Source organism: Dryobates pubescens, chromosome 4, assembly GCF_014839835.1.
Source record: "Dryobates pubescens isolate bDryPub1 chromosome 4, bDryPub1.pri, whole genome shotgun sequence".
NCBI lineage: Eukaryota > Metazoa > Chordata > Aves > Piciformes > Picidae > Dryobates > Dryobates pubescens.
This window is the reverse complement of record NC_071615.1, coordinates 30066189-30093814: the sequence shown is the minus strand read 5'-3', so window position 1 is coordinate 30093814 and position 27626 is coordinate 30066189. Positions and strand designations below refer to the sequence as shown.

Sequence of the window (27626 nt, the reverse complement as noted above, 5' to 3'; positions counted from 1 at the left end):
GCTAGACTGGTAGGAAGACTAAGTAGCTGGTGTTGACCTGACAATGTTTTCCAGTAGGCATATGGTCCTCATTACTTCTGCTTTTAAAATACTGTGATAGAATAAAATGCTTTGTCAGTGGCTAACAAAGAAAACAGTTTTGGGTGTAGAAGACACAAACTTGAAAAACAGCCTGTATTTTGTAATTTTTAGAAACCAAAATGGTGGTAGTGTCTGGCACTTTTCCTTGTACTTGAACATTAAAAGCATTCTGTATCCCAGTGTTTATGTCAGAGTTGGCTGAAACCCACTGATCTGCAAGCTGTCTTGTAGAGGAAACTGTCACTAGAAGTTGTAGATGTTACTGCAAAGCAAGGGTGTCATGAGAATCGTTTTGTGAATAACATCCTTCCCATAAGTTCCTGTAAAGAGAAGAGAAGAATGATTGTTTGTTGTACATGGGACAAGAAGTAACTATTAAACTTTTGGGTAAAAAAAGAAAATATTCTAACTAAACATTTAGAAAGGCTTTCTAATAAGTATGTAGGGTGGGTGACTTGTCTAGGAGTAGAGTCCTCTTGGATACTGCAATTAGGGAGGAGTCTCTAGTGCTGATGTGATGACCTGCTGCAGTGAACCCTATCTTTTCCAGAGGAGAATGGAAGGCCAAAATTTTGTCACCTCTATTAAGATAGTACACCTTTCAGAATGATTCCATGAAACCATGACTACAAAGCACTTATTCCTAAACAAATTGGGCACAAGCCCTATGAGGAGAGGCTGAGGGAGCTGGGATTGTTTAGCCTGGAGAAGAGGAGGCTCAGGGGTGACCTCATTGCCCTCTACAACTACCTGAAGGGTGGTTGTAGCCAGGAGGGGGTTGGTCTCTTCTCCCAGGCAACCAGCGCTGGAACAAGGGGACACAGTCTCAAGCTGCGCCAGGGGAGGTTTAGGCTGGAGGTGAGGAGAAAGCTCTTCACTGAGAGAGTTGTTCGTCATTGGAATGTGCTGCCCAGGGAGGTGGTGGAGTCACCGTCCCTGGAGGTGTTCAAGGGGGGATTGGACGTGGCACTTGGCGCCATGGTCTAGTCATGAAGTCTGTGGAGACAGGTTGGACTTGATGATCTTTGAGGTCTCTTCCAACCTTAGTGATACTGTGATACTGTGAAATGTCTTATTTATACAATAAGAATTAGTGTTGCACACCATGTACCTGCTCAGGGTATAGAATATATAGTTGGTTGTCAGTTTCTTTTTTAGTGTGTGTCAAACTAAACTCACGGTCTTAAGATACGTGGGGGCAAAATTTCTAATGAATCTTACCTTCTTTTAACATTGCCCAGGGAGGTGGTAGAAGCCCTCCCTGGCCAGGCTGGATATGGCTCTGAGCAACCTGATCTAGTGTGAGGTGTTCCTGCTCATGGCAGCGGGGTTGGAACTACATGATCCTTGAGGTCCCTTCCAGCCCTGACAATTCTGTGGTCCTATGAGTCAGAATGAAGACCCCAAATACAGTGAAGTACATGGTCTGGAAGTAAAGATACCTCTGCTATATCTCCTCTGCTATAAATTACTGTAATTCTATTAATGTTATTGCAGTTCTGAAAACTTTCACAAAGTGTTGTTCCAAGATGAGTTCTCTGTCCAATGAAAAGTCTGTTCAGTTGTTCAGAGTGAGCAGCTGGTATCTGATGTTTTGTATTGTTTTTCTTTATTTAGAAGGCATTCTCATCAATAAGATATGAGTCAGAGAATTTGATTAGAGGTAATTCTGTTAGGAAAATCTTTATAGAGGGAGGGAAAAACCCAAGATTGTGAAATATCAGTTGTGTCCACTATGGGGTGTTTGGTTTTTTCTTTTCTTTTTTTTTTATGAAGGCAAAGATTATTTTCAGATATGACCCTTTGTAAGGGTCAAAATATCTGTTAGAAAAATATTCAAGTTAGGCAATACATTGAATTAATCAGTTATTAGATTCAGCTGTGTCAAGTGACCAGATGAGTTTACTTTTTACCACTCCACATACTAAATTCCTGTAAATGATCAGCAACTGTTATATTTAACTATGTATTGTTTAATTAAGGACTCTGTTAATGTTAAGAATATTCAAGATCACTTTTGTATAGTTTTCCAAGAAAAGGCTCTTAACTTTTCTTTATGTTCACTTAGTCTCTAGTGTTCTGTTAAGTTACTGCAACTTTCCACTTCCATTTGATCTGCAACAACAGTTCATTTAAACTTCAAGGTGGGATATACACCTTCATTTGCTTGCACAGAAAAATAATGTTGTATCAAGGCTGCAAATCAATTCATGTTGCAGTTCATGGTTTCAGAAACAGGAGGGGTGTGTGTGGTCTTTCCCTGAGCTGAGTAGGGGTTGCGGTGTTTGCATGTATTTTGTGTATAAATCAAAGAGAACTATTATCAGGCTCAAAATATCAGTAAAATCCTGAGGTTGAAAGGGCAGCCTGAAATTTTAAGAACATGTTGTACTCCATATAACCTAATCCTCTTTGGGAATTAAATTTTACAGAGGTGTTTTGGAAATTCCTGAAGAAATGCTTAGAAAGTTGAGAAAAACTTCTATACTGGTGTTGTGTTTGCTTGATACTAGGGGGAGAATTCAGATTCATAGTGCATATACTCGTTCAGACTTGGATGTTCAACTCCTAGATGTAGCAGAGTGCTTAGTCAAGGTCATCTTCTTCACTGGATGATGCTGCATTGGTTTGTCACAACAGGTGACACTCGCTTCTGAGATCATGTAGAAGAATGACTCCAGTTGGATTAGGAAGCTGCCTTGAAATTCAGAGTGACAAGTTAAACTTTAGCTGACTTAACAAAAGACAGTGACAGCAAAAGATATCTCTTATGTAGTTAGAGTTTAGGTTAAGGAGGGAAGAAGTGCTTTCTTGTAACTTACGTTTGGCATGTTGAAAAGCTAGAAAATATGGCCCAGAAGTTTGCAGGCCTGATTAAAAACCTGTTGAAAACCCAGGCTTGCATGGTTTGAAATAGTCTGTGGCTGTGTCCCAGAAGTGTGGTTTGGTGTTTTCAGAGGAGGGTTGTGAGGCTGAGTACCCAGATCACATGAAAACTGAATGGAGTTGGACAACTGGCAGAGGCTTTCAGTAGCTAAATCCTAGTAGAAAGGTTTGTATTTGATATTTTATCCTTGCCTTCCAATTTATAACACCTCCTGACTGTTTAAAATACAGGGCTAGAAAGTGTAAAACAAGCATGTGTATAAAAGCAATAAAATAATTGAGGTATTGTACACATTCAAAGTCATCAGTTGGGAAATGAACTCTATTTGTCAGGCTGATCAGATTTTATGCCTGCTGACTTCAGGTTAGTCATTTGTGTTTTTCAAACTCCTTTCATCTCTCTTGATGGTTTGCTCCGATTTCACCTTTCTCGTATCAGCTCTGATCTCCTGTAAGCTTGCCTACCCAGGAAGTTGTACTTCCTTTCCTCCTGAGCAACACATGGCAAGCATTTTCCAAAAGTCATTACTCCTTTTGCTAACATATTTGGCAGCCCTGACATTGCAAAGTTTCATATAATGCGTCTGTTAGATTTTGGCTTTTCTCATCACAGAGAACTGCTTATGTTCTTCTGCTTGTTTCATTAATCTTTATTAAGTAAAGATGTAAGCTGTCTTTAATTGAATGTTTTCTTTTGGCAATAGAACAAGTCAAAAGGTGTTTCTCATTAATTTGTTATTCAGTAGGGATAGCCGTCTATCTGGATTGAATTTGTGACAATGTTTAGTCCCTATTTGTAGAAATGCCTATGTTGAACATATTTTTCTGTGTTTTGCTCAGAGTATCCTATACAGGCTGACTTTATAAAGTCATTTGTCATGTGGGAATTGAGCTACAGGGAGTTGGTCTGTGTTGACAGCATGTCTCCGTGTTGGTTTTTCCTCTCCTTTTAGTACAATGTGTTTTATATTTGGTCTTATAAAGTTTTATCATGCTATCAAATCATGAAGAAGTGCAGAAATAATGACTTTTGGTTTTCTCTACCATGTGATTCCAATATTTTGGACAAAGGTCATAATGAAAAATGCTGACCTTTCTTTTTATGACACAAAATCATTTTCAGACTCTTCTGTAGTAGTTAATTACAGGGCCACCATTAGCTAGAAAGCAAATTTTATTGATGAGAGTAAGGTTTCAGGTGTTGCCTGAGTTCTTTTGTCTCCCTTCCAATCCTTATGCTTTCAGTAATTTTTAAAGATACTCTTATTTCTCTGTTATTTTGTGGAAGGTGCCAACTGTATTTGTGACCCACTATCCTGGGGAAAGTGTTAAACTTCATCAAATACAAATCCATTGTGCAACAGCCTGAGAAATGCAGAAGTATTTTCCTTAACTTTAGTAAAAATCCCGAGTGACTTTAAGGTAACCTCTATGAAAATGTTAGTCTTAGAGTGATTGTCTTCTAAGTGATGGTATTGCAACACTTGGGTGTCTGTTTATCCCAGCTGCTTTGAGGCAGCTCCTAGCTGAACTAAGTTGGTTTTGTACATGTGTTAGGAGGCCTGTCATCGTATCGTGGGTGACTCCTAGCAGGGAAATGGGATGTCCAAATGTGTGTTCAGTACATGCCTTGGAATAGCGCAGGATCTGCAGGCAGATGGAACTTAGTCTGGGACAAAGTTGTTTATTTGGTTTGCCTGCTTTCTTAAAATGTATGAAGAATGTCTGCCATAACTGTAGCTAAAAATCCCACTGTCATCTGGCAAAAATGAAACAAAGCTATGTTGTAGCTGACACGGTATTATAAAGCTAAACCTGGAAAGACACATTACTCTGTTTTCTAACAGGGTTCTTTTTGAAAACAATTTTAGCTAGCATTTTTGAGCATCTGGCATTTGGCAACTTCACTAACAACACTTTTGTGCAGTCTAACAGCTTTTACTGTTACTACATTTTTCCTGATCTTCAGCCTGACCTTTCTCACTTCATAATATTTAGTTCTGTCTCTCAGAACAGAATCATTTAGGGTAGATTCCAAAGCAAAGTGTGTCTCTCTTATGTGATAAATATATTGACCATTTTCAAGTGGATAAACTAGCAGTAGTTTGTTATGACATGTTATTTTTTCCCAAACTTTCATCCCATATGATGGCTGCAAATATTATCATTTTTCCTGTGCTATGTTCCAAAGCTTGAGTGCCATCACATGGCACTTGTACACTAAGCACAGAAATTATTAGCTTTGCTGTTGGAGCTGACTTCTGTGTTTTTGGACTAATTGGCCTCCTCTAATCAGAGCAGGAATGTCACACTGGCCCTGGAAAAGCAGCTGAGATTTATTTCCCATTGCAGAGTGTCTTTGTTTTTCTAGGCCTCTCTGATACAACTAGAAAAATCTAGGGAAGGAAATGCTTTCAGATGTTCCCTTTGTCAGAAATTGTGTAATATTAATAATGATATAATTTAATTGAATAACAGCAGCAGTCTCACTCATGGTTTTAACTGCAATGGGTATATATTGCCAAGATTTAGAGAAAATATATTTATTTCAAGCAATTGTAGTTACTGTCTTGCACAGTTACTTCTGTATTGTCCCCAGCTAGTGATGAGTACCTTAGTACCATTATAATTTACTGTTTATCTTGACACTATCATCATTCAGTTTTGCTAGATAAACATTTCCTAGGCATCTTGAGTCTTCTCTTGGTCCTCTCTATCAGACTTGACCATCAAACAACTGGTGGCTTTTTCAGAAGAGCTGTGAGATGTACTGTTCCATATTAGCTGCCTTTTTTTAATGAAAATTTGTCATATTCCTCCAGAGGAACAGAGATACACCCTTTTTTAATGTCACATTAAGCACGCTTCATTTTCAATATGTCATTGTTTGTTATGCTGCAGACTAACAAAAGTAAATAGTGGAGATCATGTTAACTAAGAATATTCTTTCAAAAATTTTGAGCTGCAAATTCATCTTTAACCATTTGGAGAGCTCTGAAAAACAGAGGGTGCAACTTGTAGGCAGTAAGGTCACTTTCTCCATTCTTGTCTGAGGTAAGGATACAGTGTAGCTGGTGGAAATGGTGAGGGATATGGGACTGCTGCTGGAAATCTGTGGCATGCACTTTGTTAATGCCTACCATAAAGCCCCTTGTTTCCCTTGAAGTCAAAGCAGGCAGTGCAACTTGTTCTTTTGTACTTGCCTCATATCCACTTAACTTGTCTGCTCACATAAAGTTAAAGACAATAAAGCTTCACTTTCTTAAGCAGAACATGAACTTGGCTGCAGTTTCAGGACAGGAACAAGAAGGTTTACATGTGACTATGCTACATAAGCAAATAGTCCTTTAGTGGACAGCTAGAGTTTTACTTACTGTGAAGATTAAATAATGCCTTGACAGCAACAATTTTTGGGAGGCATTTTGAAATCTTGTTGGGGATTTTTGTGTCTTGTACCCAGTTTGATTGCAAAATTGATGTATATTTCGCAGGGCAAAGCAGCTCATACTTCCAGTGGTTTTGATATCTAGGTACATGAGGATGTGTCAGGCATCAGAATAAATTGTGTCTTCCTAATGCAAGGTGTAGAGCAGGCATTTTGGGAGCCAAGAGGGGATTTAGATGGGATGTACCTTTCTTTGGCCTTTCTAGATTCTATTTTACACAAAAGCTTTACATGAGATTTGACATCTCTGCAGCTCCTTCTGCACCTGAAATGATTTAGGAAACTTTTAAAATTAAATTAACTTTGAAATTGTTTTGTTTCTTCTCCAAAATACATTCTTCCAAATAAAAATATATTCACTGGACTTAAGGGACTGAAACAAATTCTCTGCTGGGAGAGACTAAATACTGAGGGCAGCCTAAGGAGGCAAGCTCCACTAGAGGGCAATTCAGCGCAATCGTGTCATCAGTTGCTTTGTTTCCGCTTCAGAGACCATGGCTGTAAAATCAGTTTTGTCTATATTCAGGAGGGCTTGTATTTTCTGCTGTATCTAAACTACATCATACTAAACAGGAACCTATTTAGGGCTAAGTGGGTGGAACTGCAAATCTATGCTTCTGCATGCTGAATTTGAGTGGGAGACAACATAGGGTATTTGGGCAAACAGACTTGGAGTGGCATTTTTTGGTATCTTTAAGAAGTTATTTTATGTATTTTTATATACACACACATATATATGTCTGTGTATACATTACAGTTACAGTAAGTTCTCTGTGCCAGGTTGAACATTTTCTGAATGCAATTTTGTGCTCTCCTTCAAGCTCTTTGTTTCTCAAACATTGCACTGCATTGCTCCATTCACCTGTGCAGTTTACTGGAACAATGCTGCTTAACCTTAGATTTTTTTAGTCTGGGTAATGAGGTCTTTCATTATTAGAAATAACTATTTGTCACTTAACTCTTATAGTTAGATGATTGCTGCTTCTCCTGGGTATTTGACATGTCTACAGTGCCTGGGGCAAACCATTTTCTATGACAACAGATTTTTGTCCCCCCTTTTCAATGCAGAATTCAGATCAAAAGCAGACTTAAGTATTTTTTTTCCTAATCTGTTGTGACCTGTGGAAACCAATTAAACACTTCTCAGAACCTCTAATTTTAACCAGAAAGCCATTAAATACTGAGTTTTGTTTTGGAACCAGGCTGTTACAATGTGTGAAAAGGGCTTTTAAAATTGTATTTCTAAAATGCCACTAGAAAAATACATGACTTGTTGTCTGTCACCTTTCCTGAATATGGTGTTTGAGGCATGGATGTTTGTCCTTACCAGAAGAGCATTGCAAAGCAGTTTATAGTTCTTCCATCTACATGTTAAATGCTTAATTTTCAGATGTTTTCTCTTTATGAAAACATTTGTGTGAGCAGATGTGTTGAGATGTCTTTTCTTTGTTAGTAATTGAGGCCAGTACATAATTTCTCACTTACTTCAATATGCTTTTCACTATTCAATTAAAGTTGTTTTGAGTAATTTTATTTTATTTTTTTTTATTGAGCAAGATTCTGTTTTTGAAGTGGCCCCACACATTTAAATGGTTTTAATGCTGCCGTTTGTTCCAGTGGAGAGCGGTATATGCCTAGTTAGAGCCCTACAGAGCATTTTGGGTGAATCCACCATGTTTTGTTTACTAGTACAGTTATGTTTGAAAACAAACCCACTTATTTTCTGTAAACTTCAGTGTGTGAATATGACAGGAAATGTCACCAGTTGCTCTTTAGGGTCTCACAGTCAGCGGTTCGCAGGCATGATTTCTAATAAAAATGGCTAAACCATAGGTTATGTTTTTTTCCTTTCTCTTGTAAGCAGTGAAGTCAATAAGATACAGATTTGACCATAAGGAAAGCGTTGAGTCCTTCCTTGTGCAATGTTTGTTTTGAGCCTACACTGGCAAAGGCAGTGTGCTGGTAGATGTATCCTGATATTCCTTGTGACACAGTATGCATAGGTTGAGTTCCTTCTTAAATTTGCATAATGTGGATCTGATATGTCTAGAAAAATATGAGGTAGTTAAGATAGGTATAATGGGGAAATCGGTGTGGCTAGTGGATATTGTTTTGCTTGGAACGATTTACTAAATAGTTGAAGTAACAGAGTGCTTTAACTTCAGTTTGGAATGAATATTATTTTCTTTCACTAGACATTAGAAGTCACTTATAAATTTTGTACAAAACAGTGTTGATCCTGGTGGAGGACCGGAGGAAGGTTACCCCAATAAGTAGTGATTTTTGCGTGCTGTAATGAGCAAAGCTAGTGCTTTGACTGTCATGCCTGGCAAACAGACTTTTTATATATAGGAGATTATTCCAGGAGAATAATTAAAAGAAATTTAGGAGACTGGAAGTTTTGTCTTGCAGTGTATGTTATTTTAACGCTGTCTTCATAGCTAAGAGTAATACAGAAACATTGCTTGAAAAGTAGCAGCCAAACCAAAATCTTGTCTGTGACAAATATCCTCTGCTTACTCCTATGATTAGGGGATTTCTTTTAGACATACATGAAGGAAGAAAGCATGATAATAGCTTTTGAATTTGCTGTGTCTTGAAGGAGGAAGAGGAGAGACTCTTAAATATGCTTCACGATTCTGACAGTTTCTGTTAGTTCTAATAATAGCAACCAAACATATTGCTCCTTCCATGTTGACTTCTCCCCTCTGTGTTGATGGTTGCTGGTTCCAGAAAAGAAATCCAAGCTTGGCTCTTTGACCACATAATGTCATTGCATTGTACAGGCCTGGTACATTAACTGCCTCCAATTGCAGCCCTGAATTATTAGGTTATGCTGTGATTGACAGGCAGGGAATTCCCTGGCAGGGAAACAGTTGATATCTGGATTTGTAACCTCTTCAGCTGATCCTGAAAGACCTACTCAGCTGGAAGATTTTGTGCTGGTTATTGGAAGAATGTGGTGATTTTAAAGCAGAGAAAATTGGCAGCATCCTTCTGGCTACAGCTGTTAATTCTATAGCTGAAGAAGACTGTGTTTATTTAGTTCCATTAATGTTTGTTGTATTTTGCATTTCATTGTTGCTAACTCTTGGCAAACACCTTGTACTTGCTGAAGGGCCAGCCTTTCCCTCTGTTGTAAGCAATATTATATTTTGAAGGTAATTCTTTTTAGTTGTGGAATAAAGAAGATGAGAACAATTTATGCATCTAAACCATGATGTCATGAATTTAGTATCATTTAGCATCAAAATATCTTCATGGCAGAGTGGAGATACAACACAGGCAGTATAGGTCCTTATGGCCAGCAGTTGAAGGCCTGGAGGTGCTGAGATCCGATAAAGACTCTGAAGTGACATTTGAATCCCACCTCAGCTGACCCAGAAAATTAAAGGAATTATATCCAAAGTGAATGACACATAGCAGGGCCAGGAATGTGCCTAGAATTAGTGTCAAACACCTCACCAGCCCACACAGGATAAATCCAACAATTTGCTCTTAAAAATGTCCAGAAGTAAATAGAATACAATAGCATTCGTTAAATACCAATTGATTCCTTTTGGTACTAAAACAGTAATATTTGTTTATCATAGAAGCATGGAATTACAGAATTGTTTCAGTTGTACTTGCCCTTGAATGCATTACTAATTGTTCTCTTTCTGGTTTAGGTTATGGTCAGACCGGTCCCAAGGTTCAGAGAGGTGGATATGACTCCATTGCAGCTGCTGTTTCTGGTCTCCTGCATATCACAGGGCATGAGGTATTGTGCTCAACTTGCATTTTTTAATAGTCTTTGTGCTGTATACTAAAGCTTGATGTTGCATGGAGTAAGTTAGCCTGTGCTAACACAGCTGTTATGCGTGCCCTCCTGGTGTCCAATAAGAAGTCTTATCTCTAAGAACCTAAGAAAATTAAACCGCTTATGTCCTTCAGGTATCTTACCCAAGCTCTCAAAGCCAATGTCCAAGAAACAGAAAATGGAAGAAATATGGTATCTATCCTAAATCTCCTGTGAATAAATTGACAATTTATGCTAACCCATTACTGGCTACTTGTAGTCACTTCAAGAGCTGTAACAGGCACATTGTTGACACCTGGCTGATGGAAAATCTGGATGGTGTGTGGGAAGTCTCACCTGTACTTCCATACTGATGCTTCTGCTTTGAAAGAGGAAATTGTGAGGCCATCCAGATAATGCTGACAAATGGTCTTTTAAATTGTCCTGCTTGAAAATAAGTAGAGAGATGCCATTACTGGTTCTGGAAAAGCTCTATGTGATGCTACTCCCACTGATACCTAAAATCTTTGGTAGCTGTGGTAATGCAGGAGGCATTATATAGTAGTTTAATGTTTAGATTCCAGGCATACATAGAAAGTGTGTCTTTGTCTCAGAAAAATGCTGGTCAGCTAGGTGTTTACTTAAGTTGTCTTCAAGCACCTGCAGAAGCAGGGAATGTTGTCTCTGAAAGTCACATCCTCACTGTGATAGTGTTACAAGTCTGTTCTATGCATCATAAACTCTAGACAGTCTTCTGTGGTGCTCTTGATACTCTGTGAGCCGTAACGCAGATCTTTGGAGTGTGACACTTGTGTACTCTAGATAAACAAGAAGTTCATCAAGTGATGTCCACTCCCTGGTGGAGCTGCTATCCCTGATGTTGTTCAAGAGGTGTGTAGATGTGGTGCTTCATGACATGGTTTAGTGTCATGGTAGTTGGATTACAGTTGGACTCAATGATCTTAAAGATGTTTTCCAGCCTTAGTGATTCTACAATTCTGTGCTCTCATGTGGTGGTTTTAGGCTATGCCTTTAAAATTCAGTTACAGATTTTGAGCAGAAAAAGTAGAAAAATATAAATAAATCACTATTGGGTGTAAAAAGGAAAACAAAAGATTATTCTAAACAAATTCATTGGGTAAATAAGTAGAATGAGAGGAGCTGTACCATAACAATTCTCCTTTTCTCTTCTGATCTTGGTTGTTTTTGCTTTGCTTGGGACAGATAATCTATGTGATTTGGCTGGCCTTGGCTAAGTCTACCCCACTGCTTCTCTCTCCGCTCCTCTTTCCCTTGGGACAGAGGGGTGGGGTGTGGGGGGGAAGTGGAATGGCTTCCCTGGTCTCTTGACTGGGGTGGGGTCATGTTGTCTGCTAATTGTAAATATCTGTATAATATTGTAAATACTGTCTATTTTGTGCATATTCTTTGCATTCCATCACAGAGAGTAGATTTTGCTTGTAAATACGGCTTCATTGGCTTCTAACTGAGTTGGTCTGGCAAAGTTAATGTTGGGGGGAAACTTCAACCCACTACATTACAAAAAATAATTGGTGCCTATTCAACGTGGGGCAATTGCTTGATTGATTAATTCCTGCTCAGATTAAGGAAGCAAAATGAATCTGTTTTGGGGGTTGTAGCATTTGATATATTCTGCTCTGATGGTGATTTTATATAGATGGTGTGTAGCTCTGATGTTAGATAAGCTGGGAAGATATTTAGAATAGAATAGAATAGAATAGAATAGAATAGACCAGGTTGGAAGAGACCTTCAAGATCATAGTGTCCAACCTACCATCCAACACCACCTAATCAACTAAACCATGCAACCAAGCATCCTGTCAAGCCTCGCCCTGAACACCCCCAGCGACGGCGACCCCACCACCTCCTCGGGCAGCCCATTCCAATGGGCAATCACTCTCTCTATGTAAAACTTCCTCCTAACCTCCAGCCTAAACCTCCCCTGGTGCAGCCTGAGACTGTGTCCTCTTGTTCTGGTACTGGTTGCCTGGGAGAAGAGACTAACCTCTGCCTGACTACAGTCCCCCTTCAGGTAGTTGTAGACAGCAATAAGGTCAGCCCTGAGTCTCCTCTTCTCCAGGCTAAGCAACCCCAGCTCCCTCAGCCTCTCCTCATAGGGCTTGTGTTCCAAGCCCCTCACCAACTTTGTTGCCCTTCTCTGGACACGCTCCAGCAAGTCAACCTCCTTCCTAAACTGAGGAGCCCAGAACTGGACATTTATATTTGGCATATAAACGGTTCCTTTGGTTTAAATACAAGCTGAAAATGCTCTATGACCACTGCTTAGGATTTCTTTGGCTTTAAAGATTTGATGTGACTGTAACAGTTCCCACAGAAATACATGAATTCAGCATTCCTGTAGCTGAGAGCTATGTAAGCAGCTGGGATCCAAAAGTGGTTTATTTGCGATGTGTGAATCTGCTATTGGTGATAATAGTTGTGTTCTTGTTAATGGCTCTGTACTGAGAGAGATGTGCAGCAAGTAGGTGTTCTGCTTTTAGACGCAGCAGACACAGACATCGTAGGGCTAGTTCTAACTCAAATGCAGAAAATTCTAGTGACGAAGATACAGAGACAGGACAAACAGAGGGAAACAGGCAAACAGGAGTTAATGGGAAAGCAGCTTTGAGTGAGGATGGCAGCAGTTCTGGCATTCAGCCAGCAGAGGGGCGGACACAGCCCACAACAGCAGAGCCAGTACATAAGATGGCGGCCACATTGGCAACGCCAGCAGCTAAGATGGTGGCTGTGGTTCCACCGGCAGCCATTAATGAAGCAAAATCGCTTCTACCTGTAGGAGCAGGAGTGAGTTCTGCAGCAGGTGCTGGGTCCCAAAGCCCACCCACTGATGCTATTTCCTTGCAAATACCTTCTGCTTCTGCAAAGTCTGCTGTAAATTCAAATACAGTTCCAGTTAATTGGATAAAAGGGGCAGATGCAAGGCAGATATAGAGGCAGAGGATCAGCAAGACCAGCAGGGTCCCTCTGCTGGTCAGGGACCTTCAGTTAAAAAGGGTCTTTCTGAAGATGGAGAGAAAGTTTGCCTTAAAGATACAGCTGAATTACCAAGACCATCAGTGGATAGGGGAGATGCAGGACAGGATATAGGTTCTGGTAAGTCAGGAGCTAATGGAGGTGCTTCTGGACTTAAAGAGGTCCTACAGAGAGTATCTTCAGGATTATGGGCACAGCCTCAAGAGGAAGAAACTGATAAAGATGATGGACATCAAGATGACATCAGACAACTAACGCTTCCAGACAGGAAATTAGGCATGTGAGAAAAGATTGTTAGAGGAGAGAATGAGCCAATTCTGATCTGCTTAGGAAGATGTTATGATACAGGTGCACCTGCTTTAGTAGTGGGGGACAAGTCACCGTCTCAGTTTGGAACCCTCTCAAAAGATAGTGGAATAGATAGACATCTAGGCAGGTGTCTTGGTAAGGTTTCTCTGTGGACATGCCTTCTACTGGCAGCTCTTACGAGGTACCCATCCAGAGATGAGCTTCTATGGAACCCTAAGCCTTGGAATACCATGGATGAGGGAATTACGCGCTTGAGAGAGTGATGTATGGAGCCCATGGTACTCTGAATCCTGATGAAATTCTTGTGGGAACAAATCTTGCCAAAAAGCTCATCAAACTTGCTCCTCCTAATTATGCTACTATTCTGGCAAGAAGAGTTGCGGCAAGAAATTATGGGGGAATGCCTCCTACTGTTGGCCATTTCACTGACCAAATGAGACAGTTGGAGGATAGTCTCACATGTGTTTCTTTGGTTTCAGCCGTTGAAACTCTGTCTGGAAAAATTGAGAATTGCATGAAAGAGCTGAAGAAGGAATTTAAAACCTCCATATCCAAATTGGCACAGGGAGATAATTCCAATTCATTTTCTTCCAGATGGATACAAGTTTCAGCTGTTAGAAATAGATGTCCTCCAAGGAGGCCATTCCAAAGCAGGTCAAACTAAAGTAGACAACAGAGGCAATCACATGGGAGTATTTGGGTAACTCTGTGTGATCACTTTGGTGAGAATATGAACAGATGGGATGGTCAACCAGCTTCTGATCTTTTCAGGAGATTAAGGGAACTGCAGAGTGGCAGAGCCCAAGGTAGCAATACCAGAAGGGTAGCTCTTACTTCCTCAGTTTCCCAGAATAACTGCAATAGCTTCAACGGTGATTCCAACTCTGATACTAGACGCTGTGCTAACTGCACTTGCGGATGTATTCCCCATAATTAGGGGTGTCCTGCCTCCCACCAGGGGGAGGAGAAGGAGACAACAGAATCTACACATCTATTGGGATGTGTACACTCAGTGGCCTGGCACTTCAAAATTTCAGGAGTACAGGGCCTTGGTTGACACAGGAGCTCAGTGCACCATAATACCATCAAATTATCAGGGATCAGAACCTATAACTCTTCTGCGAGTCACTGGTGGATCTCAAGAGTTGACTAAGATACAAGTTGACATAAGTTTATCTGGTAGAGTGGAAGAAACATACTGTTGTGACAGGACCTTATGCACCTTGTATTTTGGGAACTGATTTTCTGAGAGAATGGTGTTTCAAAGACCCTAAGGGTTACAAAAGGGCTTTTGGAGTAGCAACTGTAGAAATTGAAGGAGGAAAATTGAAGTTGTCAATTAGACCTGAGCTTTCAGATAAATCTGCAGCTGTGGGACAACATGAGATAGAGGATATAAAGTTGCCGGTTGCTTCTCAAACTGTGCATCACAGAAAATGCAGAACCAACCCTGACTCTTTGGTGCCCATTCAGAATCTGATTCTCAGCTGGAAAATCAAAATGTTGTCAGCAAAACTCATTCACCTTTCACCAGTCCAGTGTGGCCTGTGCGAAAGCAGAATGGAGACTGGCGTCTGACAGTTGACTTCTGTGCCCTGAATGAAGTAATTCCACGTATGAGTGCAGCAGTACCAAACATGATGGAACTCCAATATGAGCTGGAATCCAAAGAGGCCAAATGGTATGCTACCATAGACATTGCTAATGCTTTCTTCTCTATTCCCATAGCAGAGGAATGCAGGCCTCAGTTTGCCTTTACCTGGAGAGGTGTACAATACACATTTCACAGATTGCCTCAAGGCTGGATTCACAGTTCAAGTATCTGTCATGCAGTGATCCACAGTGCTCTGGAGAAAGGTGGTGCTCCAGAACACATCCAGTTCATTGACGATACCATCGTCTGGGGTAAAACTGCTGAAGAAGTCTTTGAGAGAGATAACAAAATTTCAATTCTCTTGAAAGCAGGTTTCACCATTAAGCTCATGAGACAAAGTGAAAGGACCTGCCAGAGAGATCCAGTTTCTGGGAGTGCAGTGGCAGGATGGTCACCATCACATTCCAGTGGATGTGGTAAACAGTGTCTCTACCGTGGCAAATCCCATGAACAAGAAAGAAACTCTACGTTTCTTGGGGATAGTGGGATTTTGTAGACTGCACATTCCTGGATACAGTCAGATTGTGAAACCTCTGTATGATGTGACTCAAAAGAGAAACAGTTTCCAGTGGGGTCCTGAGCAACAAGCAGCCTTTGACCAGGTAAACCAAGAAGTAGTCCAGGCAATGGGTCTGGGACCTGTCTGAACTGGTCCAGACATTAAGAACATTTTGTACACGGCTGCAAGTGACAATTGTCCAACCTGGTGCTTGTGGCAAAGAGCTCCAGGTGAGATATGTGGATGTCCTCTTACTTTCAGGAGTCAAGGCTACAGAGGCTTGGAGGCAAATTATACTCCAACAGAGAAAGAGATTCTAGCTGCCTATGAAGGAGTAAAAGCTGCATCTGAAGTAATTGGAACTGAGTCACAACTTCTTAGTTTTCCCTGCTGTTTTTCTTTTATTAGACCTTGAATTATTAAACCTTCAATTATTAACATGGTATTCATATACTAAAAGAATTATCCTCTTTGTTAGTGAGTGTGAGATCCATCAATGCTCCACTGTTTTCATCAAGAAGGTATCATGAGTCCACTGGAGGAACCTGCTGGACTGTAAATGGCTGGATGAATATGCCTTCCAACAAATACTTGGGTAGTTAAAATCCTCCATGAGAACCAGAGCTTGTAATTGCAAGCCTGCTGTCAGCTGCCTGTAGAAGGCATCATCAGCTTCTTCATCCTAATCAGGTGGTTTGTCATAGCCACCCACAACGGTATCATCCATGCTGGCCTGCCCCTTAATTCTCACTTAAAAGCTCTCAACTTGATCCTTATCTGCCCCTGGACAGAACTCAATACATTCCAGTTGCTCTCTCACATAAAAAGTAGCTCCACCACCTTGCCTTGTTGACCCATCTTTCCTAAAAAGGGCAGACCCATCCTTGACCACATTTTAGTTGTGCCAGCTGTCCCACCATGTCTCTGTAATAGCCATCAGATCATAACCCCTTGACCATGCATAGATTTCTAACTCCTCCTGTCTATTTGCCATGCTGCTTGCATTGGGTTGCAGGCATTTCAGGGAGTAAGCTGAGCACGCTGAGCCCAATACTACAACAATGCCCCAGTGGTGCAAACCTTGCTACAACCCCAGCATCCTTTAAATCTAGTTTAAAGCTCTGTGAATGAGCCCTGCTAATTCTTGTCCTAGAACCCTTTTCCCCCTGCAAAGTAAGCCTTTCCTACTTACTACCATCAAGCCTGGTGTCTTACAAAACCATCCATGATCAAAGAAACCAAAACCCTGCCTGTAGCACCAGTATTCACAGAGTGGATCCTTCTATTCCATCCTATGTCATCACCTGCAACTGGAAGGAGGGAAGAGAAAATAACTTGTGCCCCAGACTTTCACCAAACATCTCAAGTTCTTCAAGTCTCTTTTCATTCTTCTTGGACTACAGGATGCAGCTTCCTCCCCACCTGTGTGGGGAGTAGTGGGTAGTAGTCCAATGTCCACGACAGGTTGCAATCCCTGTGCTCCTGAGGCATTTTAAGAGCTTGCTGAGGCTGTGGCTCTGCCCATGCCTTGTCCACCTGTTTTGTGAGAGCAGCTGGCTTGGTGAGGGGGGCTCCTCTCTCTAAGTGTGTCCTGGCTTCAGGGGGCGGGGGGGAAGACACTGTCTGCTGAGCACTGCTGCTTGACCGCTGTGGGATGGTTCAGTTCTGGGTGCTGATATTGTAGACTGATCTCCGAGCCTGATCTCTGCTGTCTGACCCTGCAATCAGTTTAGAGGACAAAATAATATCACATCTGGCACAGAGTCCAGATCATATGCTTTACAAGTCTTGATTTTTTGAAAGATGTTGATAGATTACTATGTTAAGGAGTTCTGAATGACTTGCTATTTTTTTCCTTCCTAGAAAATAGTTGTTAATGAAGTGACGTAGTGCTGACTTCTTTGAAATGCTTCTGAGCAAAGCTCTGAACCTTGAAATCAAGCTGTAACTTCTGTAATATAGCAAAGTCACAGGCATAAACAAATGTACTTGTGCTAGTGGGGTTTTTTGCTGATTGTACAAAGCCTAACTCATGCAGTGTGCGGTAGAATTCTATCTTGCAACATATTTTAGGCTGGATGTTAGAAAGAAGTTCTTCATAGAAAGAGTGATTGGCCATTGGAATGGGCTGCCCAGGGAGGTGGTGGAGTCACCATCACTGGAGGTGTTTAGGAAGAGACTGGATGGGGTTTAGTTGATAGATAGTGTTGGATGATAGGTTGGACTCTATGATCTCAAAGGTCTTTTCCAACCTGGTTAATTCTATTTGTGCAGAAACCTTTTCAGAATTCAGGCTCTTACACATGTCCTTGAATACCTCTGGATTAGAACTGTATGACACCTGTGAAATTTGAAATTTTAGTGTGTTTATAAAAATGTACAAGCAGTAGTGGGGAATCTGTTTTGTATAAATCTCTACCCACGAGCTTATTTTGAATGAAAGTAGTTGCCAGTGTGCCTCTTTCTTAAAGGCACAGTGTCAAACGGCCACAAGGCCATAGTCAGTTTTTCTTTACATAAATTAAAAATCGCCTAAAAGGACAAAGTTTACCCTGATGACGCTTTTATTGCCCTGGATGACATAGTTTATAGATATTTCTGGGTTAAATACCACATTCAAGTTTCATATTTGATGAACAGAAAGCTTTTGCTTAATAGATTCAGATACATCAGTGCCAGATGAGTATCCCTTTGAAAATTTCTGTGACTCATTTAGGCAATAACTTGAAATTAATTAAATAAAAAGCACTTTGGCTTCCCTCTCCATGAGGACTATTAGGTGCAATTTTCATTATTCAGAGTATCTTTGTTGATGCATTCTTTCTTGAAACAGTTTTGTTTTATGGACCACAGGACAGCAAAATCTGTGCTACTAGAAGGGCAGTTCTTCAGCTTTAAACCCAAATGAGCTGCAACAGAAGAGTATGCATGGTATATAGCTCAGCTGTTGAAAACTGGAGCCATTGCTGGTTCATATTAGTTTCAGCAGCTCTTTCCCATCTGTAAAGACTCCTGAACATAGAATGCTTTTATTAAGCATGTCACTTCAGAACAAATTCCATTTTAATGGATAATTTTTATATTGCAGATGTAAGTTTAGGAGCAGAAATTACGTCTCTGGGCCAGAACGTGTTGACAAATTGCAAGGAATATAGCAAACAGCAAAAATTAGAAATAAAAGTGTGAATTGGTGGTAAAATTGAACAGTGTGCAGTGTTCTACTGGAGTGAATCTTCATCTTTTCAAACCAGCAAAGAGCATGTCCTGGTGCTGTCCCTGATTAGAATTCAGCTGAGCCCTGGAGACTGGATGGCAGCTTTACTTAAAGCCCTGATTAGGGCTACATTTTGTCCTTCTGCCAAAATAGTAACATACCTTTGGGCTGGCTGGGGTGGTCCTGATGATGTTTGTTACATTTAAAATAATTTCTTTGAATAAAATCTGCTGTACAGATCCTTACTTTACTCAGGGAAGAGTAGTGCTGTGTTGTGGGAAGCTCCATCTAAAGGATGTGTGTGTGTGGCTTTATCCTGTGCCGCCTTCTATAGGGTAGAGATTAAAACCTGAATGAACCCATTTCACAGTACATACAGTTATGCATCTTGTCTCAGAAAGGCCGGTTTATGGCCCAGGTGGACATTAGAGCCTGATTAAAGGTTGAAAAATGTCATCTGTTCATGGATCTTAGCAGAAAGACTGGGGAAGAATAGAAATTGTGTGGACTGCTGCAGTATTATAGTTTGTGGCATGTTGGGGTGAAGTAAAACTAATATGTGAAAAAATAGTAAAGCGTAGTGCTAGTAAAGTATAGTGCTAGTAGTACATAGAAGTGTTCTATAAAAGGAAATTGTGAGAGCACTTTTAGAAATGAAAGTGAACTTTTTACTGAGCATTTTTACTAAAATGCTTGCTTTTAAATCATTAGGTAGTTTAGTGCTTGAGGAAAGTGCTGGAATCAAGGCTTAAAAATCATGTCTTCAAAGTGTAGTTTTCTCCATCAAGGGTGAAATTAATGATGCTTTGAAAACAGTGGGAGGGCAGTTTTTCAGAATATGATTTTTTTCCCCACATATATTTGTAAAATCTTAAGTCTTTTTGATTTCTCATCCCAAGATCTTGGCTGTAATGAGGAAAGACCAATTTCACAAACTGAGAACTTACATCAGGTAATAAGGGAGAGTTGTTTTTTTCTTCAGTTGTATTTCTCAGTGGTAGCTCTGAAAAGCAAAAAGCCTTCCCGTGCTCATTTAGTGTTCTCAGTAGCCTTATGTGTATGAAAATAAAGAACTTCCTTTCCTGTTTTTTGCCCAGCGCTGGATACAAAGAGCGGCAAATGGGTGGAATATTTGAGTTGTTCATTCTATTGAGAAGCTAAGTGTAAAGTATGGACAAAGGAGAAATTCTCTTAGATTCTCTTAGAATCTTCGAAAAATAGTACTTTCTAGAGCAGTGTTCACCTTAAGGATGTGTAGTTTGTACATCATAGACTACAGAGTCATAGAAGGGTTTATGTGAGATTAGTTTAAAAGCACTTATGGGAACTTTGGCAAACAGTTATTATTTATCAATTCTTCTAATTTTAGGTTGGCTTATGATGGGCTGAAACTGGAACAGTCCTGTTAGCTTTGCTCTGGTGTTTGTGTTCAGGGCAAGCAATTGCTGTCAGAATCTGAGCACCTGACCTTAAAATTTCCGAAGTGGGAAATGGGAGAACACCTCAAAAGAAGAACTTCTAAGTTCCTGTGGTAAAAACCTACTTTGACTGAAATTAGAAGTTTGTTTTGCCATTAATTGCAGAGGGGCTGTGTTAGATGCCAACATTCTATTCTATTCTAATTAGGGAATTTCTGAAACACATGATGTAAAATGAAGGTTCTTCTCTTGATGTTGGAAAAATGGATGATGATGTACCGAAAGAAGGTATTTGAACCAACAATTTTCTAGTGATTATTGGTCAGAAGGTCAAGGAGCCGCATGTATTTCCATATGTATTGTGTACATGTGTAAACAAAGTTGGTTTTGTTTTCCTAATAGAAGCCTGGAGTGTGTATACTGAATATACAAATCTGAGATTTGGCTGGAGGAGGGCCAGAGCCGAACGGGGAAAAATACAAAGAGTGAAAAGAGCAAAGCAATATGCTACTGCCTTTCAAACAGTCATGAATCGTATAGTTATTTTGGTTGGAAAAGACCTTTAGCATCATCAAGTCCTGCCATTATCTAATTCTACCAAGTCTGGTGTTAAACCATGCAACCATGTCAGCATACTGTAGAAATCATTTAGACCTTTGACTTTTAGGAGTAATGAAATTCAGCATTCACCATGTTCTCTTGCCTCTAACAGTACTTCTTTACTCTTTGCACTGATGAGTTGAAGTGTTATGTTACTAAGCCAAAAAATAGCATAATAAATCATTTATACTTTGCAGTCTGCTGCATCACGTAGTTACAGTATTGTGTAGGTGCTGCAAGAATGTCTGGTTTTTAGTGGTAGTTTTTATACTTCAATTTGCTCAAAGATACTCTTTATTTCTTATTGGTTGGAGTGCAGAAATATGTAAACGCTTTCTCAGATGAGTCTTGTATAGAATGTACTGTAACATAAAGTAATGTTTTGCCTCTGATTGTTTTATCCTTTTTTTCTCTCTCTTCTCTGTTTTGTTTTGTTACATTATGTTTGTCTTGTTTTGTTTGCTTCTATTTCTTTAGGGTAGTGAGCCAGTTAGACCAGGAGTAGCCATGACAGATCTTGCTACCGGATTGTATACACATGGAGCAATTATGGCTGGTTTACTTCAGAGGTACAAGACAGGGAAAGGACTGCACATTGACTGCAACCTCTTGTCATCTCAGGTAGGAGTTTTAAAAAATTGCTTTTACTTGTGTAGCTATTTGGATGTAAGAAAGCCATTGTGACATTAATGCAAATTAGCTAGTACAACTAACAACTCTTCTCTTGAGAAGAGAAGGCTGAGAGGGGATCTTACTGCCTGTAAATATATAAGAGGTAGGTGTCAAGATGAAGATGCCAGTCTCTTTTCTGTGGTGCGCAGTGACAGGACAAGGAACAATGAATACAAGCTAGAACACAGGAGGTTCTACTTCAACACAAGGAGAAAATTCTTTTTGCTGAGGGTGACAGAGCACTGGAACAGGCTGCTCAGAGAGGAGGTAGAGTCTCCTCTGGAGATATTCAAAACCTGCCTGGATGTGTGGCCTGCCTTAGGTGATCCTGCTTTGGCAGAGGGGTTGGGCTCGATCTCTGGAAGTCCCTTGAAACCCCTAATATTCTGTGATGATAATAGCATTAGTGACAGTTTCTTTATTCTGCCACTCTGGTAGTGAGCATTTTATATGCATGATTATATTTACTACTGTGTTGTGTTTGGATTTCACCTTTAACAAACGATCTCCACGTTCTCTGAAAACATGGGTTAATAAAAGTTCATATAATACCTGAGCTTCTAAATAACAGTTGTAGTAGATAATTTAAGATAGGCAAGTATAAATGGTGAAACCACTGTTGGAAGGGAGGCCTGGACACCGAGTAATATTGCTACCAAAAGTGACTAAATGACTTGTGCAGTTACCCAGAGAAATCAAGCATTACCCATATGTTAAAGTAATGTAATCCAGGAGGTCTACCTTTTGGCTCTGGGAACAACAGAATAAAAGTAATCTTGATGATGCACCATTTTCTCATGACACATTAAAGAGAAATCTCACCAAAGGTGTTTTGATTGTGAAAGGCATAACATATACCACGAAGAATGAGAACTTTACATTGTCTTTGAACATGTAAGCACTTTTGGTGCAGTGATTTATAATTCACAAAAAGAAAGTGATGTTGGTATGACTTGCATATGGTTGGATCTTCTGTTATCTTGTGCATGTAGATACCTGCTGTTAGCAACTGGCTATGTGGTGCATAGTAATTTTTGTGTATGTCTTAAAACATACATCCAAACTGTATCTAGTAGTAATCAAAGCTACTACAGTGCTCCAATATTTTTACTTCTATTCAACTGTATTTTTCTTTACATTATGCCTGTCAGTACATTTGAGAGATGATAAGGTGCCCATTGTGCAATATGTTTGCCCTGCTGTGAGCAGGAGGTTGGACAAGGTGACTCCAGAAGTTCCTTCCCTCCTCTGTTGTTGTATGATAATAATGACAGAGAGTAATGGTTGAGGCTGCTCTTGTTTTAGTGCCTACTGCCTACTGTGCCTACTGAAATTAGATCTGGAAAGGAGGGGGAGCCCTTGCTTAAATCAACAAAGAATTTTTTTGTGTTTTGTTTCAGAAATGTCTGTAAGGACAATATCTGAAGAACTTTTCACACACTTAATGTATATTTGTAAATACTATGCCCATTTAAAAAAATTAACCAGCCATTTAGAAAAATATTAAAAATGTATGTTATAGTCTCATTAATTATTTTGGTTATATGTGGCTTATTATTTTTTTTGTTTCGTTTAAGGTATAGTGGTGTTTGATGTGGCAGCTTCTGCTTGATCATCCTCATTTCTAATCTTATTGAATGAACTTCTGGTAATTTATATTAATTTCCAGAGTTACTCTGTTAGTTTTTGGTTCCTTGTTCTACTGGTTTTTGGCTTTCTTTAAATGGAGCCCTCTTGATTTATTATTTTATGCTTTGTCAAATGCTGAAGTAAAACGAGTTGCTGTAACTCTCTTATTTCAAATTTTTATCTCATCTGTCTTTAGAAACATTTTCCTTGGTTAGAATAGAATAGAATAGGATAGAATAGAATAGAATAGACCAGACCAGGCTGGAAGAGACCTTCAAGATCATCGCGTCCAACCTATCAACCAATCCAACCCACCTAATCAACTAAACCATGGCACCAAGCACCCCCTCAAGTCTCCTCCTGAACACCTCCAATGATGGTGACTCCACCACCTCCCTGGGCAGCCCATTCGAGGTTTGGCTGTGTGCAAAAGTGTTCTCATCTTGCAGAATTTCCATCTGAAGTTCCACATCATCATCCTTTAGGCCACTCACATATACAAGAAAGGGAATGAAGGTTTGGATAGGTGTTAGTGAACAAAGCATGATATGTGGTGTTTGGTTTTAGATAATCCTGTTGTTTCAGTCCAAATCAACTTTAGGGTGCTGGCCCAAGACTGTAAAGAGAACATTTATTAAGATGGAACAGAAAAAAAAAAAAGGTGATGGGGGTACTAAAAATAATCCCACATGATAAATCCCATTTGAAAAAAATGTGTTAAAATGAAGAAAAAAGGTAACTGACAACTGAGTCTGTCTGAGAACGTCTGGTTTTCCTGGCTTGTTTTCTTTCTTTTTGCAAGACTGGTGGTTACTTTTAAGTCTTTAAGGGTGAGTGTACTAAGAGTATAGCATAAATCTAAAAGATCTAAGACAAGACCTTGCCTTTGCACTATTTCTGTTGGTCATTTATTTTTTGTAAAGGGAAAGACAATTACTGTGATATGATCGGGTTCTGGAAAGATCCATGCTTTCAGAGGGATTATGGTTTTGCATACCAAGCTGTGATAGCTAAAAGTAACTCTTCCTCATGTGATGAATATTTACAAAGAATGACCTTTTGAAGTCTCTCATGGATGCTGCCAAAACAATAAGAAACCTTAAGTTATAGGCTTTTAGTTTGTTAGGTTCTTGTTGCAGTTGATTAATGGTTGGAACTAGGTCAGATAGATGCCTCACAGTAACTTTTCCTTCAGTGTGATTTTCACTGGAGTGTAGTAATTTTTAGTAGGGAAAAAAAAGAATCTATTTTCTCCATGTAAAAGAAAAGTTACTGAACTGTCCTGTCAGTAGTGTGACATCAGCAGGGTTCTGTGTGAAACTTGGCTCTTGTCAGTATTTCATGCACTGAGCTAATACAGCATCCTGCTTTGCACCTTTTGTCTATCCCTTCATCTAGACTGAGAATTGTGAAGCTGGCCTATACAGAAGTCTTCACTCTGCAGCACTGATGACTTAGGGGTTTTAAAGCAGTTACATAAGTAGAAATTCCTGAAATCCACTTGGTCTATTTTATAACCAAAGCCCTAGCATGTATATCACAGAATCATAGAATTGTCAGGGTTGGAAGTGACTCCAAGGATCATCCAGTTCCAACCCCTGTGCAATGGGCCTGGACAGCGTCCACTAGATCAGGTTGCTCAGAGCCATATCCAGCCTGGCTTTAAAAATACCCAGGAATGGGGCTCCCACCACCTCCCTGGGCAACCTGTTCCAGTGTCTCACCACCCTCATGGGGAACAACTTCTTCCTAACATCTAATCTAAATCTACCCTTCTCTAGCTTGGATCCATTCCCCCATGTCCTATCATTACCCAACACCCTAAAAAGTCACTCACCAGCTTTCTTGTGGGCCCCCTTCAGATATTGTGGAAGGTCACAATATATCCATCTATGGCTATGCTTTCACTTTTCTATTCCACTTTTCTGCAGATCTTGCAGGAATGCAAGAGGATTTTTTTTTTTAAATTTTTTTTTTTTGGGGGGGGGCTTGGGGGGGCAGGGCTGGAGGATGCTTTTGATATTAATTTCCTGCACGGATATGCTAATGACAAAGAGCATTGAACTGAGTTCAGCTGCCAAAAAGAATGATCTGAATCTGTTTAAAGAAATATCCCACTGGCAAGTTTGTTTAGTATTAACTGGTCTGTGTAGAATGCAGTAAGTGAAATCCTGTTCTGTAAAGAAATGTTATTTTTAGAGTATCTTAAAAAGACATTTTTCAAATTCTGTGTATAAGCCACTTTTGCCCTATACCTTTATAGCAGTGTATTACTACCACAGATGATTTCTTTCCCTACCACAAAATAGAGTTATTTTATTGACAAGAGAGATATAGTGAGAGCTAGGATGTGGTTTTGCAGTGAGCACTTACTTTCTATATCTCTCATCTATACACTTTTAACCCATGTCATAAAATTCCTTTGAAATTTTTTGCTTTTAGATGATTTACAGTTGTCAGCTCCAGACCTTTCAGCATCTAGTGTCCTTTAGATGACGCTAGTAAATAAGAAGGAAGTGGGTTTTGGATTTGGTTCCAATTATGCAATTGTGCCTTTTCTTCTGTTGTGGCTTAAAAAAAAAAAAAATCTCTTGGAAGTTTTAATATCCTTCCTGTATTTAATTGCAACCAGGCTCCAACAAATACTGTAACGAGTTGGTTTCTCTTAGGTTGAAAATCTGTAAGAAGTATTTTACATTTAACATTTCTGCAATTTTGGACTGTAATTTTTCCCCCCAGATTCCCCAGACAGGATAATGTAATTAATATTGTTTGTATTATAAAATTGTCCATCAGGCACTTCTCTGCTTCTTATTACTATGCTTAATTTGCATTTAACATAGCAAACTCCTTAATCTTTGCAAAATTTTGAGGTGACCGTAGAAAAACCTAGCAAACTGATAGAAATTATTTGCTGTATTTTTTTTTGTTTGTTTGTTTGTTTTTCTGCTTTAGTTTGGCAGTTAGTTTACTCAGATGAGGGTGATATTTAGAAACTCTAGTTTTTCTTTCTGCATCACTTTTCCCAAGATGATTGCTCTTAAGGCTTATCTACTTAAGTTGATTTTAGTGCTTACTATTCAGGGCTTTGGTGACACATATTTTGCAAATATCTGAGCACAGGTGAAACTGGTAACAATTACATACTGCCTGTAGGATTTATATGGCGTCACAGAACCCCTGAGCAGTAAGTTGTACGAGAAATACCAATCTTGGGATTCACATACTATTCAGGTGTCTTGACTTTTTTCTTCTCTGCTTGCTAAGAGTTGCAAGTTGACAGCATGCAGCAAGAAAATCTGTGTTTTTTTAGAGGCCATTGCTGCTGGTGATTTTTGGGGATGGTTTGAATAAGCTGTTCTTTTTTACAAGCTTATAAAGCATCGTCTTTGCAAAACATTGTATTCTTAATCTCCGTCATGATAAAAACCCGTGTGTGCACTGTACGGAGACGGTGCCTTTTTCGTTGCATGGCTCTGATACGGAAAGATAATAACATACGAACTAATGTGAACATTTCTTTAAATATAAACTGTGCACTAAACACTTTTCTTGGCTACTATTCTTGATAATTTCCATTGAGGACATCAGTATAACTAAGAACAGAACTTATCCCTCGGGGTTTTAAGTAGCTAGAATTTTATTGAATAGAGCAGAAGACCATACTAACATGAGAGTAACTCAATTTAATATTGGTCTCTGCGGAATGTGTGTTGTGATTTCTAACGATTAGTTATGCAAAAAGTCATTGGTAGATCATACTCCAACTGGATCTTGGATTTATTTAATGGCTTTTTTATTTAACACTGTAAGCAGAACATACACCCACATTGCGAGGGAATTGCTCTTTTAGCTGCTATCTGGTAGTCAATTCTGTACCTTTTGGTCTTTTTACTATTGTTCCTGTGCTAAAGGAATGAAGTCCAAGGGCTGCAGGTTAATTTTGAGGTGGTCCACTGCTTGGATGAATGTGTTTCGGTTAATAGCTGTAAGGAGTGGACTTTCTGGGTGTTTTGTTGGGTTTTTTAAGTTGCTGTAATTGCAAGTCAGCAGAGGAGATCCAGGTGAGCTGTGTCTATGTATATAAACACATACAGCATTGTGTTTGCACAGAGCAAATAAAACCATCCTATGCAGAAAAAGACCTGAAGGAGCTGTCAGAGAGAATGGTAGAGTGAAGGGAGAAGATTTAGCCAAGGAGTTGTTCATCCTCTGTCTCAGAACTGCGATGAGAACCATGATACACACATGGACCAGATGCATCTTCTTTTAGCAGAGAAACCAACTTCCATGAAAGGAACTGATGATGATTTACTTCACCACCAGTCCTGCAGCAACTGAAGCTCACTTTAGCCTGTGGTTTGTGGGGACAATTGTTTTTAGCAGGGCCTGTTGTGACAGCACAAGGGGTGATGTTTTTAAACTA

General features: G+C 39.7%; 1 protein-coding gene across 5 annotated transcripts in view; it reads left to right on the top strand.

Moving 5' to 3' along the window:
• Window positions 1-27626, top strand: part of SUGCT (succinyl-CoA:glutarate-CoA transferase) — a 484791-nt gene that overhangs the window by 26026 nt on the left and 431139 nt on the right. For all 5 annotated transcript variants that reach the window (XM_054161377.1, XM_054161379.1, XM_054161378.1 and 2 more), the window contains exons 7-8: window positions 10081-10172; window positions 21377-21520. In XM_054161377.1, the coding sequence (XP_054017352.1) occupies window positions 10081-10172; window positions 21377-21520 (236 nt within the window). The remainder of the gene's footprint in view (window positions 1-10080; window positions 10173-21376; window positions 21521-27626) is intronic.